This window comes from Protopterus annectens, chromosome 3.part1 (assembly GCF_019279795.1).
Source record: "Protopterus annectens isolate FY-2018-M chromosome 3.part1, PAN1.0, whole genome shotgun sequence".
In the NCBI taxonomy this organism is placed as follows: Eukaryota; Metazoa; Chordata; order Ceratodontiformes; family Protopteridae; genus Protopterus; species Protopterus annectens.
In genome coordinates, this window is record NC_056732.1 from 1,623,091,551 (window position 1) to 1,623,108,027 (window position 16,477).

At 40.4% G+C, this 16,477-nt stretch overlaps 1 protein-coding gene across 1 annotated transcript in view; it reads right to left on the minus strand.

The window, feature by feature from the left end:
* The window catches only part of TFPI2 (tissue factor pathway inhibitor 2), a 55,762-nt gene extending 51,042 nt beyond the window's left edge, over positions 1-4,720 (minus strand). Inside the window, exon 1 of the mRNA XM_044067648.1 lies at positions 4,488-4,720. Coding sequence (XP_043923583.1) covers positions 4,488-4,581 — 94 coding nt within the window. The 5' untranslated portion in view covers positions 4,582-4,720. The remainder of the gene's footprint in view (positions 1-4,487) is intronic.
* Between the last annotated feature and the right edge of the window lie 11,757 nt (positions 4,721-16,477).

Below are 16,477 nucleotides of genomic sequence, written 5' to 3' on the forward strand. Positions count from 1 at the left end.
TTCAACTACCCTGCCATTAACTGGGAAAACTACTCCTGTACCAACACCTTTGCCTAACAGTTCTTGGAATTCATAAATTCCAATGCCCTGAATCAACTAATCCATAGTCCCACCAGGGGCTCCAGTATCCTGGACCTGGTCATTACCAACATGGGAAATCGATGCTCCACACCAGTGGTCACCCCCTCGTTGGTTAGGTCTGACCATAAGCTAATCACCTAAGACATCCACATCTCATCCCCACCCCCCAGTAAGGAAATATCCGTAAAAAAACTTCTCCAAGGCCAACTTCATGCTATTCAAGTCAGAAGTGACAAACTTCATGACACCCATGCAGATGGGAACTGAAAGTTCGACTGCAGAATCCTACACTAAAGCACTGTATGAGCACATGCACTGTACAAACACATCCATTTGTGAATGAATCGTACCATCCCGAATAGAACCAAGATGCTTTCCTCCAAAAAAAGGAAGGAAATCTGGTGGTCCCCTGTCATAAACAAACTGTACAACAGAAGGATGAAACTGTTGCAGAAAAGAGAAAAATCCCAGGATGCAAAAACCCCCTTACCAGTCTCAGTAAAAAGATGAGATCTCTCATAAAATCCTCCAAAGCTAGTTATGAAAATAAAATTGCCAGATTCTAAAGACAACCACAAGGCATTCTATAGCTATGTCAAGAATCTAAATGGCAATGCTCAGATCTGCTCTGAGCTACAACAGAATGGCATTAAATATACTGATCCCAAGGACATTGCCAATATCCTGGCAGATCAATTCAGTGCCAACTTCACCCCCCCCTCACCCCCTAAAGGGCCCATCTCAAATCCAAAAGATTGCCAAATTCCGGTAATCACGGCCACACAGGTAAAAACCGCACTCTCCAAAGCAAAGAATACAGCATCCAAGGGAACAGACAACATCCCAGGCTATGTACTACATGAACTACAAAATGAACTGGCACCTCACCTAAGTGTCATGTTTAATCATAGCCTCAGCTCAGGCTTCATGCCCACTGAGTGGTGCACAGCTACAGTTATCCCACTCCACAAGGGGGGATCCACCTTGGATCCTGGGAACTACCAACCCATCAGTCTGACGAGCCTGATCTGCAAGGCCATGGAACGTATTATTATGGAACTTATAAACAAAGACACTGGCAACCTTCAAACACTGGACCTCACCCAGTTTGGGTTTGTGAAGGGCCAACTGTGTCTCCTGAACCTGACTGACTTCTTTGAATCAGTCTGTAGAGCTGTGGACGAGGGTAAGGTGATCCACACAGCCTAGATGGACCTCGCCAAGGCCTTTGACACCATCCCCCACTCTGGAATCATAGATAAACTTACTAAGCTGGGCATAAATCCCTATGTCACTCGATGGGTTGCCAGCTGGCTTACTGACAGAACCCACACTGTAAAAGTAGCTGACTCCAAATCCAGACAAGTGACAAGTGGAGTACCTCAGGGTTCAGTCCTGGGACCGCTCTTGTTTGGCATCTACTTCTCTGAAGTACAGGCCAACACTAAGGGACTCTGGCTAACAAAGTTCGCAAATGACTGCAAACTGGGAGCCATTATTGAATCCCCACATGATTTGGATATTCTACAAAACGGCCTTACAGAAACAGATGCTTGGTGCCAGAGCCATGGGCTCAAGCTCAATGCAAGGAAGGGTATAGTTATCCCCTTTGGGGAAAAACCACGTACCAATGAATTACCACAAAGGTGGCAGTACACTAAACACTGAAAGTGTGATAAGAGACTTAGGAACACAGGTGGACAGTGGTCTCACCTTCGATAACCACATCGTCACAACAGTCAGGAAAACCTTCTATGTGGCACACATCATCACTAAGGGCTTTTTATCCAGAAAAAAGGAGTTCATTGTCCCACTGTACTCATCCTTCATTAGACCCATCATAGAGTACAACACCCCTTTTGGTATGTACCTCACAAGACATCTGCAACAACTGAAAAGGCTGCAGAAACACCTCACTAAAAGAATCACAGGCCTAAAGCAGATGCCCTATGCTGACCGACTAAAAAAAACTCCAGCTATACTCTGTTGCATATCGTCAACTCAGAGGCAATCTCTGCTTAACATACAAGGCCATGTCAAACCCAGAGCTGTTGGACATGCTATACTTAAAGAAATCCCAATTCATCAGAGCCACACGCTCCAGGGATCTAAACCTTGTCATCACAATGAACAAAACATGCTGGAGGGATAGGTTCCTGACCCAGAGACTCTCCAAACTCTGGAATAGACTGCCCATACATGTCAAGCCGAGCTCCTCCTTGGCCCCTTCAAAAGGAACCTTGACAACTGGATGGGAGATAGGAAATTTACCCCGGGGATCATGTTAAGTCTTCCTGCTAGACAGGGGTCCAGGGAAGTAAATATTGTGGGAAGAAATAGCCAGGGAATTGTTATGGCTAGGCTTGTACAGGCCATAGGGCCAATAGCCTAGTACCAACCTATGAACCTTCCCTATTACATCTTGCCATTCGTATCAGTCAAGAGATTTCACATTTTACGGTGTCAGGAATAATGTTGGCCGTATGTGAAAGCATATTGAGATCAAGTGGTCATTCAAATAATAATTAATGAATAGTTCTCTGAAATTCTTTGGTACTTGTCAGAAAATTAACTCAGTATTTACTTAACCCAGTTTGGAGTCACTGAGTCGCATCCTGTTTGAGGAGTATCAGCAACAAATGAGGCCACACAATGGTTAAGTCACAAGGCCATCATAGGTCAGCAATCACACATGACAATTTTGGGCTAGGCTGACCACTTATGAAATGTATATCTGCAACTAGGATGAAACTGGGTCATCTATAGGAAATTAAAGCTACATGGATACTGGGAGAATGCAATGATTCATGCCGACATGAAAGGAGGGAAATAAAAACAAACAAAAAAGCTGAAATAATTTCTAAACATTTTCCTTCATAAATCAGTCAACAGAAACACCAAGTAGTGTTGAATTCGGTTGCATCTACTTCTTCAGTGCTAGCTGAAAATATCACTGATCATTTAAATTATTTGTGTACATACCACTCACAGAATTATATTCTGGCAGTCGAACAAATCAGAATTTTGAATGTATGCATACTCTGACAAATTTTCTTTGAGCAACAATTAGATCTTAAAACTAAGATACAAAGCACAGCCAAAAAAAGAGAAGAGCAGGGAAGTTAAGTGCTAAATATATCCCAGAGACACAAGGAAATGTTTAGAGATCAGTTATTAGTGAAACAGAATACCCAAAATTCTCAAATGGATCTTTTAAAACTTAAGACATAGACTGTCATATTTAATCTTTTTTTTTTTTTTTTGGGGGGGGGGGTGATATCACTCTTCCCCACCCTCCAAACCAGATTGACATACTCAGACACTGGTCTACACTGTAAGAGCGGCATCAGTCCAGTACTTTTCAACAGCTCCTTAAATCTGAAGACTTATTATTTCTGCAAAATTTATAGTGCTTACTTTATCCATTTAATAGTTTTACATTTTTTTCACTTTATATTCAACATTCAGTAATAGCGGTAAAGCTAAACCTCTTTGCAGTAGCAGCAATACAATAAGACAACAGTGATGACAGTAAATGTGGACTAGGGTTGCCATCTTTTCAAATGCCCAAAGTGGGACATTTTTTGTAGAAACATGAGATTTTGCAGGACAAAACATACCCACAGCCAGTGCAAAGGACAGAACTTTATTTTTTTGCCAAAATAAAAGGTTATTCTTATAGCATTTGAGTTGTTTATGTTATTTCATATAACATTTAGGTGTTTCAGATACAAAATTTTTTATGCAACTTAAAAAAGAAAACTTAGAAAATATTTTTTCTCCTAAAATCTCAGGACATTTGCTATTTTTTAGTTTTTTTTCGCAGGACACAACTGGCCAAAGAGGGACTGTCCCTCGCAAAGAGTGGCAACCCTAAATTGTGGACAGTCCTATGGAACAAGGTTATGAGACCCTCCCCACAGTTGGGTGCCCCCTTGTTCTTTGTCATTACTCATTCTGTTGCACATCTGGAAAACAAGGCACATGACATAATTTCCATGAATGAGGCAGCTAAAATACAATGACAAGGGGTTGTTCCTTCAGCACTTTCCAGTCCCACCTCCCAACATAATCTGAGAGTCTCAAATCCACTTAAATTAAATAAATGCATTGCCATCATCAAGTATATAGTCATCATAATTTATCTTCATCAAAACTGCCCACTGTAAAACAAATCAAGCAAATCATATCATACAGTCGTGAAATCCTAAACTGTTAAGGGGACGGGGGTACAATTAAAAGGTTTTAAAATTTACACACATCTAACATTGAAATTCTGATCCCTGTTTTTATTTAAGTCGCATAGTACAAACGTGTTTTAACATATTTCCTGTTGTTTGCAAATGCTAAAATAAAAATACTTAAATTGAGACATAGAGAAAAGAAGCCTTTTTCTAGGTAGTTACCTTTCAAAGGAGTCCCTAGAACCCCTTGGATGATATGCAAAACAACACCCACGAACAAGGAAATCTTCATTGTTCCGAAACAAGCATTAGGCATTTTTTATGTCTGTCCGCAGGGAGCTGTTGCTAGAACCGGTTATTTGTTATCGGAAGGGCTTTCCTGCCTTAGGCTCTGCAGTGGAGAGTTCTTGTGAGGGACACCATTTTATACAAGATCGGCCCCCTTTCTATCCAGGACAGCTCCATCCCTAACTTGCGCAAGATGTGGGAGGAGGGTGTTTGTCTGATTACACATTAGTTCATTTCCCAACAGTTGGGAATGTGGGATGCCCCAGCCTCACCTTCTGAAGTGTTATTTTAAGCGTGAAATCACCACAACTAATAGCACACAAACTTTGGATGACAGTGAGACTGCCCTATTGCCCTCACTTTCTACACTGTTTTTCGAAAAGTGAAATCACCACCGTTACGTCATCACCCACCCTGTGGTAAAACCCTTACCTCTACAATGGACGCTGATAAAAAGTTTCCCTGGTTTTGAAATTACACAGGTGCTATTTTAAAAGCACATAAACATTATCAAACGTACGCTCTCACGGTATTTGCATAGCGTCTTAATATGGCAGTTGCTGTACTTTTACATCAGCCCCAGACTATGAACTGTCTGAAATATTATTATTCATTTTGTAGTGTTCACCCAAACAGACATTTGTCTGCTGAATATACGGGTGTACAGTGTCAGTGAATTACCTTACTAAACTTAATGAATATTTGTGGTCCATAGAATCCCACAGCATGATGAAATGCGCATACCCGTTAGTGGCGTCATAAACAGGCTGTGGCGTACACCAGTGGAGGGCTCGCGCAGGTGAACGTTTGACAATACCTCTCAAGTGTACTTCATAAGGAAAGCGTACATAATTATGAGTCTGAGAAAGTAAATGTTTTATACTGTTTCACATTGACATGGAATGTTACACATTTAGTGTTAAGCCGCTTTTAACTAATACTGAATCATTTTATCAAAATATCTTGTAAGACGTATAAAGTTACTAATTTTAACCATCGTATGAGTTTCGTAGTTGGAAGTTGTTAGCAAGTCCCTAGTGAGTATTCCTTGCACATTTTGGCCCGTTTATTCTACTTCCATGTTACGATATACTATTTTGAAGATGGAAGGCTGGGATTTGCTGCTAGACAAAAACATGTTTAAGACGTGAACTTCCAGACAGCAAGTGAATCTCTCCACACATGTATGATTTCTAATTGTCATATCACTTTATTTATTTATGCATGTATTTATTTTTAATTCTTATAGCTATGAGACATGCATATGCCATTTGTATGGAAGGCTCATAATAGTAAAGATTTTCTATATTTCTGTCTCAGCATTTCAATATACCTATTTAATGAATGCTTCACAAAGTAAATAAATACATGCATGCATAATTAAATAAAAATTCTGTTGGAAAACTAATTTCATATGCAATGACTGCACCAGAGTTCACATAATTACAATCTTACAGAAATGAATTTTAGTAAGAGATTGAAACAACGGCTGTCTTACTCATACACATTCTTTCAACTGAACAGAGACCTTTAACTTTCTGATGTTTTTGCCAGGCCTTAATGTTTATAGACATCGACTCTGGTTTTAAGTCCTGTGTTTCTAGCCAAGCAATTCTCTTATGCGGTAAGGATGAGATAAAAAAAATAATAGTCTCAAAGCATGATACGTGTATAGCTAGTGAGGTTTGGCTTTATTTATATGAATGTATCCATACATTTATTTATTGATTGATGATTTATTTATTGACATTTGATTACCGGGAAAGTCTGAATGAATAGGAGCCCATTTTCAGTGGAGGCCTGAGGAGAAAAGTTCCCAAGTACGACAAAATATTTTTAAGAACAATAATTTCGCAGTTTTTAAAAATAATGCAAAAAAAAACCTACAGTTTAAGTAATTATACCAAATTAGACATGCTATGAAAACATTGGTTAAGAAGAGCTGCAGGTTACATGACAAGGATTTAATATTTAAAGAAATTTTAGCCAGTTTATAGAGAATTTAAAGTTACATCAGTATAATACAAACAGGAATTGCAATACAAAGTGAGAGAAAAGCAGGCTTATGGTATATTTAGTGAGAAAGCCAGGGGTGTGAAACTGATAAACGTAAAGAAGTGAGTAAAGAAGGGACAGTAAGGAGTTGTAAGGTATGAAGAGGTATTTGTTCATATTTAGGGATATAATGTATCCTGGGGTTAAAATAAAAAAATTGAAAAGTAGAAAGTCATGGGTTTTCAGAATACATGTAGATGAAACACTGGTATGTCTTAAAGGTGTTATTTGCATATATCACACACACACACATATATATATATATATATATATATATATATATATATATATATATATATGCATGCACACAAACACCTATGCATAGACATACACCCCCTTGTGTAGACAGACACACACACACACACACACACACACACACGCACACACACACACACACACACACACACACACACACACACACACGAGAAAAAGAGAGAAAGAGATACATTTTACTGGAAAACCTAGAAAATTACAAAACAAAGACTTGCCCAGGGACTCAATAAACTTTGTGTAGGCTTCATGCAAAGCCTACATGGAGGTTATGTGTTAGCACGATGAGCAGCACCGCTGACAGCATATGCATGCCACACCTTGCGCCTACACAGATACAAGTGAGATTTCATGGTAGGAAGCCATGCAGAGCAGCACAAACACAGAAAGAACCTGTATACAAGTTTGTCTATGGGCAAACATGCTTTGTGAGACTGGGCATACAGCCACAATGACTACTAGAGATGAAAATATTGCAATGACTGCAGTATTAACATCTTATAGAAAAGTGTACTCAATACAATATACACTACAAAAAGTTTTTGCATGCTATAATATTGGATATTGAGGTGATCAGTAAGGGCAAATACAACCTAACATAAATACTCTAGTCTGGGGAAGGTGTGCTGATTAAAATGGCCACAAACATGAATAATAGGAATGAAGGAAGCTGAGGAGGGCATGTAAACTACGACAATGTACACAAGATAGGATATGTCAATGTATGCACACTTCCAAGACAAGTCAGTAGCATAACATTAATTGCATATGTAGATAGCACAGTACATACTGTTGTTTACACCTTTCAGTGTGAGTATATTCATATCATCACACATGATAATATATATGTGTCTTTCATACAAGGTTACATTGGCTGCCCTATAAACATCACTGATATGTTCACTGAAGAGGACAGTTAGCAAGAATGGTATATACAATAGAGGGTATGTGTATGTTATGCAGATCTGCAAAGTGACTTGCTTGAATATGACTGAAATGTCAGCATACCTCATAAACAATCATGGAGACATAGCAACAGACTCACGGACAACTGCTGACAGAAGCAAACACAATCCAAAACATTTCTGCAGATTGTGCAGTGGTTAGCGTTGTTGCCTCACAGCAAGAGGTTCTCTGGTTTGATTCTCAACTGGGCTGCACTCTGTGCAGAGTCTGCATGTCCTCTCTGTATTTGTGTGGGTTTTTTCCCATGTTACAAAGACATGCATCTGGAGCATTTCTCCCTGGGCGTCTGCTGAAAATTGACTTATTCCAAGTCGGACTTTCCCCAGTAAACCAAATGTTAAATAAAATCAAAAACATTTTTAAAATATCAACAACATTAACCTGTGACATTGCCAGAGTATATGAGTTTAAATTATAATACATGTTCTGCAGGAACAGACGTGTGCAACTATAATGTTTGTCAGTATTCTATAAGGGATAGTCACCAACCATTTTCCAAAAATAAAGTGTCTTTGGAGGGGGTTACATGGGACAGTATAAAATCTGGAGTTGAATACATAAGCAATCACAGCCATTTGAGAGGCTGGCATAACAGATAAGCCACAAGCTACATGTGTAAGAATCAAACCCATGCCAACAATGTTGTCAGTGATATTTGTATTTACTGGATGCAACACAGAAATACATATCACACATGCATCTTGTACAACACCTTAAAGGTATCATTCATAAGGATAGCAGCACTTACACTATTATGAGTGGATTCCCTATACACAGCTGTATTGCATGCATCTGCCACATGTAATAACAATGGATACTGTCTGAAGCATGTGCAATTGATGAGTGAATTAGTAGTGTGTTATAATGAATGTTACAGCAGTATGTAAGACCGATGGCAGTGCATCAACTATGCCCAGGTTTATATCACTTGATTGAATGCACTACTTACGAACTTCGTCAAACTCTATTAAACGAAATCTTATTCCATCAAACAATCATTTCAGCAAAGTTTTTCCCAGGAGAAAAAAACAGTTGGCCAACCCAGTGACCACAATAAAAGTAGCACTATTTATAACCCACTCTGGTGGGGGGGCTGTGTTCCCCACACACCCCTAACTAAATATACCAACTCCGAGATCTCACTACAAAGGGGAAAAGGGCAAATCCCCGATGATAGCCCACTGTTTTTTTCCACTGGTAAAACTTCTCTGAAACAAAGGACCAGACGGTGTCCCGGGCTGCGTCCCACATGAACTCCAAGAAGAGCTAAACCCAAACATAAAACTACTGTTCAATCTCAGTCTTACTACAGGATATGTGCCCAAGAGTGGCATGCAGCAGCAGTGGTCCTCTACATAAAGGTGGTGCCTCAACGGATCCTGGAAACTATCGCCCATAAGCCTGACTAGCTTGGTCTGCAAAGCTATGGAAAGGATCATCATGGACCTCATAAATAAAGATATTGGGGACCTACAGACACTGGATCCTACCCAGTTTGGCTTTGTTAAGGGCAGATCCTGCCTCTTAAACCTGGTTGATTTCTTTGAAACAGTCACCAAGGCCATTGTGAGGGAAGGTGTTCCACACAGCCTACCTGGACCTCGCAAAAGCCTTCGATACAATACCCCACTCGGGCATTATAGATAAGCTCACCAGCAAAAACTATAAACCCCTATGTCACTAGATGGATTACAAACTGTCTCAAGGACAGAACCCACATGGTTAGAATTGCTGGAGCCATGTCAGACTCCAAACCAGTTACAAGTGGTGTCCCACAAGGCTCAGTCCTGGGTCCTCTTGTTCGGTATATATTTCTCGGAGGTACAGGCCAACACGGAAGGACTGTGGCTGACCAAGTTCGCAGATGACTGCAAACTGGGCGCCATAATCGACTCTCCAGCCGACACAAGCATCCTCCAAAAGGGCCTCATAGAAACAGACAACTGGTGCCAGAGCCATGGCCTCAAGCTAAATGCCAAAAAGTGTATAGTCAACGCCTTTGGCAAAAATAAAGTGCCTACAAATTACCACATAGGTGGTAATCCATTAAGTACAGAAGAAGTAATTAGGGACCTGGGGACCCAAGTTGATAACAATCTCTCATTTGACAACCACGTGGCCAAAGTGGTTAGAAAACATTTTATATAGCCCACCTAATCATGAAGGGATTCACATGTAGATCAGGGGAGGGCATCGTGCCTCTTTACTCATCAGGGCCATAATTGAGTACAATGCCCTTTGGGATGTACCTTACCAGACACCTGCAGCAACTGGAAAGATCCCAAAAGTACCTCACCAAGAGGATCAAAGGGCTCAAACAGATGCCATATGCTGCCCGGTTAAAGAAACTCCAGCTCTTCTCAGTGGCATACCGCCTGTTCAGAGGCGATCTGTGCCTGACATATAAAGCCATGTCCAACCCGGAATTAATGGACATGCTGCACCTCAGAAAATCCAAATCCCATCGAGCTACGCTACCGAGAGACTTGAACCTCAACACTGAAATAAATAGGACATGCTGGAGGGACAGATTCATAACCCAGAGGCTCCCTTCACTCTGGAATAAAATCCCAGTCCAGGTTAGGCAGAGTCCCTCATTGACTCTCTTCAAGAGGAATCTTGATGAGTGGATGGGAGATCGTAGGTTTACCCCGGGTATCACTTCTGTGTCACTGTTAGACAGAGGCACAGTATACTAACCTCGAAAAAGGGCATAGCAAAATAAATTTAAAATGGGTGGCGAAAGGCAAACACATTCTGGCTAGGCTTATTAATGCCCTAGGGCAGATAGCCTAGTATGAACCTATGAACCTATGAGATATGTTTTACTGGAAAACCTAGAAAATTACAAAACAAAGACTTGCCCAGGGACTCAATAAACTCTGTGTAGGCTTCATGCAAAGCCTACATGGAGGTTATGTGTTAGCACGATGAGCAGCACCGCTGACTGCATATGCATGCCGCACCTTGCGCTTACACAGATACAAGTGAGATTTCATGGTAGGAAGCCATGCAGAGCAGCACAAACACAGAAAGAACATGTATACAAGTTTGTCTACGGGCAACATGCTTTGTGAGACTGGGCATACAACCACAATGACTACCAGAGATGAAAATATTGCAATGACTGCAGTATTAACATCTTATAGAAAAGTGTACTCAATACAATATACACTACAAAAAGTTTTTGCATGCTATAATATTGGATATTGAGGTGATCAGTAAGGGCAAATACAACCTGACATAAATACTCTAGTCTGGGGAAGGTGTGCTGATTAAAATGGCCACAAACATGAATAATAGGAATGAAGGAAGCTGAGGAGGGCATGTAAACTACGACAATGTACACAAGATAGGATATGTCAATGTATGTACACTTCCAAGACAAGTCAGTAGCATAACATTAATTGCATATGTAGATAGCACAGTACATACTGTTGTTTACACCTTTCAGTGTGAGTATATTCATATCATCACACATGATAATATATATGTGTCTTTCATACAAGGTTACGTCAATGGAGATGATTGGCTGCCCTATAAACATCACTGATATGTTCACTGAAGAGGACAGTTAGCAAGAATGGTATATACAATAGAGGGTATGTGTATGTTATGCAGATCTGCAAAGTGACTTGCTTGAATATGATTGCAATGTCAGCATACCTCATAAACAATCATGGAGACATAGCAACAGACTCACGGACAACTGCTGGCAGAAGCAAACACAATCCAAAACATTTCTGCAGATTGTGCAGTGGTTAGCGTTGTTGCCTCACAGCAAGATGTTCTCTGGTTTGATTCTCAGCTGGGCTGCACTCTGTGCAGAGTCTGCATGTCCTCTCTGTGTTTGTGTGGGTTTTCTCCCATGTTACAAAGACATGCATCTGGAGCATTTTTCCCTGGGCGTCTGCTGAAAATTGACTTATTCCAAGTCGGACTTTCCCCAGTAAACCAAATGTTAAATAAAATCAAAAACATTTTTAAAATATCAACATTAACCTGTGACATTGCCAGAGTATATGAGTTTAAATTATTATACATGTTCTGCAGGAACAGACGTGTGCAACTATAATGATTGCCAGTATTCTATAAGGGATAGTCACCAACCATTTTCCAAAAATAAAGTGTTTTTGGAGGGGTTACATGGGACAGTATAAAACCTGGAGTTGAATACATAAGCAATCACAGCCATTTGAGAGGCTGGCATAACAGATAAGCCACAAGCTACATGTGTAAGAATCAAACCCATGCCAACAATGTTGTCAGTGATATTTGTATTTACTGGATGCAACACAGAAATACATATCACACATGCATCTTGTACAACACCTTAAAGGTATCAGTCATAAGGATAGCAGCACTTACACTATTATAAGTGGATTCCCTACACAGCTGTATTGCATGCATCTGCCGCATGTAATAACAATGGATACTGTCTAAAGCATGTGCAATTGATGAGTGAATTAGTGGTGTGTTGTAATGAATGTTACAGCAGTATGTAAGACCGATGGCAGTGCATCACCTATGCCCAGGTTTATATCACTTTATTGAATGCACTACTTACCGAACTTCGTCAAACTCTATTAAACGAAATCTTATTCCATCAAACAATCATTTCAGCAAAGTTTTTCCCAGGAGAAAAAAACAGTTGGCCAACCCAGTGACCACAACAAAAGCAGCACTATTTAAAACCCACTCTGGTGGGGGGCTGTGTTCCCCACACACCCCTAACTAAATATACCAACTCCGAGATCTCACTACAAAGGGGAAAAGGGCAAATCCCCGATGATAGCCCACTGTTTTTTTCCACTGGTAAAAACTTCTCTGAAACAATCATTTGACAGAATAAGATTTTGTTTAATAGAATTTGACCATGAGGTGTTTGGTAAGTAGTGCATTCGATAAAGTGATAGGGACCCACTATGCCCATGTGCACAGAAACAACAGCAGTGCAAAGTCTAGCATCAGAAAGTGAGGAAGCTGTTACTGTGATATTGTTCACATACCAAATAATGCATGGAGTGCACTGATTAAGCACATGTTCCCCTGACACTGCCAGTGAAAATGTTATGTTGGCATGAAATCCTGACATGCATGCATATGTGTTCATGCAAATTGTCAAGTGGTAATACTGATGTGATATACTGTTATGTCCGTGACCCTGTACAATCACACTATAGTTGTAGTGAGGATGCAACTGGACTTTATACATTCATAGGTTAATAGAGGAGTACTAGGCTAATGTTCCAAGATAACATAAAAGTCTATCCATATTTAACATGAGTTTCTCAATTTTAAATAGCTATGTGAACAAAGCTCACACAGGTATGAGCCTATGCTATGTTATGTAACACCAACTGCCTCTATCCATGAGGAACCTGAGTGTAACACCACAAGTACAATTACCATTAACTATCCATTGATGGGGATTGCACAAGAACAGGGTCAGGAAAGGTCTTAGCTTTATGTGAATGGGAAACTTGTTCCAGAGACGGGGCAATGTCTGGGAGATGCTTCTATTTCTCCAACTTGATTTATTATGTCAGAGGCTACGTTAACGTCCTTGGAATGAATGACCCTCATGAAGTCTGCTTTCCCATTCTGTAACATTTCCATCCGAGCTATATTGTAGAATGCCCCGAAAGTAAAATAAGAAATCTCCCAGAACCAAAACAGTCAAGTTAAACCTTTTTATTACACATGCCAAGTACAAACTTTAACTCAAAGCTTCTTCAAACACAAAATGTTCAATAAAACACCATATTTAAATACAAAAGTTAAGATCACATGGCAAGACTTCATTAGAGCTCAATTAAAAATTAAAGCAACAGATATTAGATTTCTTTACTTTGCAATTCCTTTAAAATGGGCTTAATACCAACAGCTCCATTCAAACATGGAGCTGAACTGGCTCTAAATTCAATCATTCATTTGGTTTCCTGTTTTTCTGTCACATTCATCAGATCACATCCACTGACTTGTTTGAAAGTAACTTGCAAAATCAAAAATGTAAATTGGTGCAAAATACTAGCCACAGAAATATGTTCATACAAAACATTGATTGTACCTTTCTATTTATTTCAGATAAATGGTCTCCTATTCTCTTTAAGTTTATAATTTGTTTTTTTCTATGTAATATGCCTCAGAAGATTCACATTTAGGCATATGAATAATATTTTGTGTATTGTATGTGTCATGAGCATGTAACACAAAAGTATTACCGTGTAATTGATGTATAATAAACTTCTCAGTGTATATATTCGGGTCTACCTGACAACGTCGACAAGCCACAACATCGACAACCAGTTTACCGACACCACATAACCGACAGTCCACAAGATCGAAAAGCCACAACATCGACAACCATTTTACCGACAGCACATCAAAACAAATCCCTGTCCAAAAGCACACACACAACACCAAAATCCTTACAAACCCACACTAAACCTCACATACACAACTATCTACAACCTTAACCCAAACCCTAACCCTAAGGTCCACTATCACACACTTACTCCGCGCCTAACCCTAACTCCCCGCCCCTAACCCAAAGACTATCACTACCGCACACTTACCTAACCCGCGTGCCTAACCCTAACTCACTTAACCCGCCCTAACCCAAAGACTATCACTACCGACACTTACCTAACAGCGCCCTAACCCTAACTCACTTAACCCGCCCTAACCCAAAGACTATCACTACCGCACACTTACCTAACCCTAACTCACTTAACCCACCCTATCCCTACAGATTTACCCTGCATTTTACATACCGACCCTAACGTTACTTACTACCGTGATACTTACACAGCCTTTTCCCATGTCGGTGTTCTCAGCGTCGGTGTTTTCATCCATCGGTCTTCTCAACTGTCGATCTTCTGGCGTCGGTAAACTGGTTGTCGGCGTTCTCAGCTGTCGACGTTGTCAGGTAGACCCATATATTCACAATAGATGCATTTATTACATCGAAAGGTGACCTGATTTTTGTTCACTGATATATCATTGGTCTTTTGCTGTTCTTTAAAACATAATTTGTCACTCAGGTTGTAACATCTTTTATAACCAAAGCTAGGTTTGTTATCTAATATGTTCTTAAATTCAGGTAAGTAACAAACTAAAGACCAGTATTTCCTGATAATATTCTTAACACCCTCAGTGTTCTTGTTATAAGTAAGAATGCATCTACAGCTATTCCTATTATTTTTTGTGGCTACTATAATAGCATCATTTTTTTCAGAAAAAGTAGGTTTAGCTTCACCAGTCCTTCTTTCTTTGATATCTAGCTTTATTTTATTAATACTTTTATTGTTATAACCTCTTTGAACAAAGTCATTAGTTGTTTTATCCATCTGTTGACTCATATTAAAATCCAACATATTCAGTGTAGCTATATGTAGCATTTGATTTCTGACAATGTTATAGGTTTATAGGTAGATACTAGGCTATCTGCCCGAAGGCATTTATAAGCCTAGCCAGACTGTGTTGGCTTTCGCTGCCTCCTTAGATTAGTTCCCTGTGCCTCTGTCCAGCAGACCCACTGAAGTGATCCCCAGGGTAAACTTTCTGTTTCCCATCCACTCGTCAAGGTTTCTCTTGAAGAGTGTTAGTGAGGAGCTCTGCCTAATGTAGATTGGAATCTTGTTCCAAAGCATGGGAAGTCTCTGGGACAGGAATCTATCCCTCCAGCACATCCTATTTATTGTTGTGGTGAGGTTTATATCCCTAGAGCATGTGCCTCGAGGGGATATGGCTTTTTTTAGGTGGAGCATGTCCATCAATTCTGGGTTGGACACGGCCTTGTATGTCAGGCAGAGATCACCTCTGAGTAGGTGGTATGCAACCGAGTACAGCTGGAGTTTCTTCAATCGAGCTGCAAAGGGCATCTATTTGTGGCCAATGATCCTCTTGGTGAGGTACTTCTGTGGTCTTTCCAGCTGTTGCAGGTGTCTTGTAAGGTACATCCCAAATGGGGCATTGTACTCTATGATGGGTCTGATGAGTGATGAGTAGAGGGGCACAATGACCTCTTTTGATCTGGATGCGAACCCTTTTGTGATTAGGTGGGCCACATAGAAGGATTTTCTAACCACTTTGGTAATGTGATTATCAAAGGAGAGATTACTATCTACTTGGGTCCCCAGATCCCTTATTACATCTTCCATATCTAGTGGACTACCACCTATGTGGTAGTTTGTGGGTACTCTGTTTTTTCCAAAGGGATGACTATGCACTTTTTGGCATTTAGCTTGAGGCCATGAGTTTGTCACCAGGTATCCGTCTCAGTGAGACCCTTTTGGAGGATGTCTGTGTCAGCTGGAGTGTCAATTATAGCCCCTAGTTTGCAGTCATCTGCAAACTTGGTCAGCCATAGTCCTCCTGTGCTTGGCTGTACCTCTGAGAAGTATATGCCAAACTGGAGGGGTCCTAGGACTGAGCCCTGGGGAACGCCACTTGCAACAGGTTTAAAGTCGGACCTTGCTCCCGCAACTCTCACCATGTGGGTTCTGTCTGTGAGCCAGTTAGCAACCCATCTTGTGACATAGGGGTTGATGTTCAGGCTGGTGAGCTTGTCTATAATACCAGAATGGGGAATGGTGTCAAAGGCCTTAGCGAGGTCGTGGTAGGCTGTG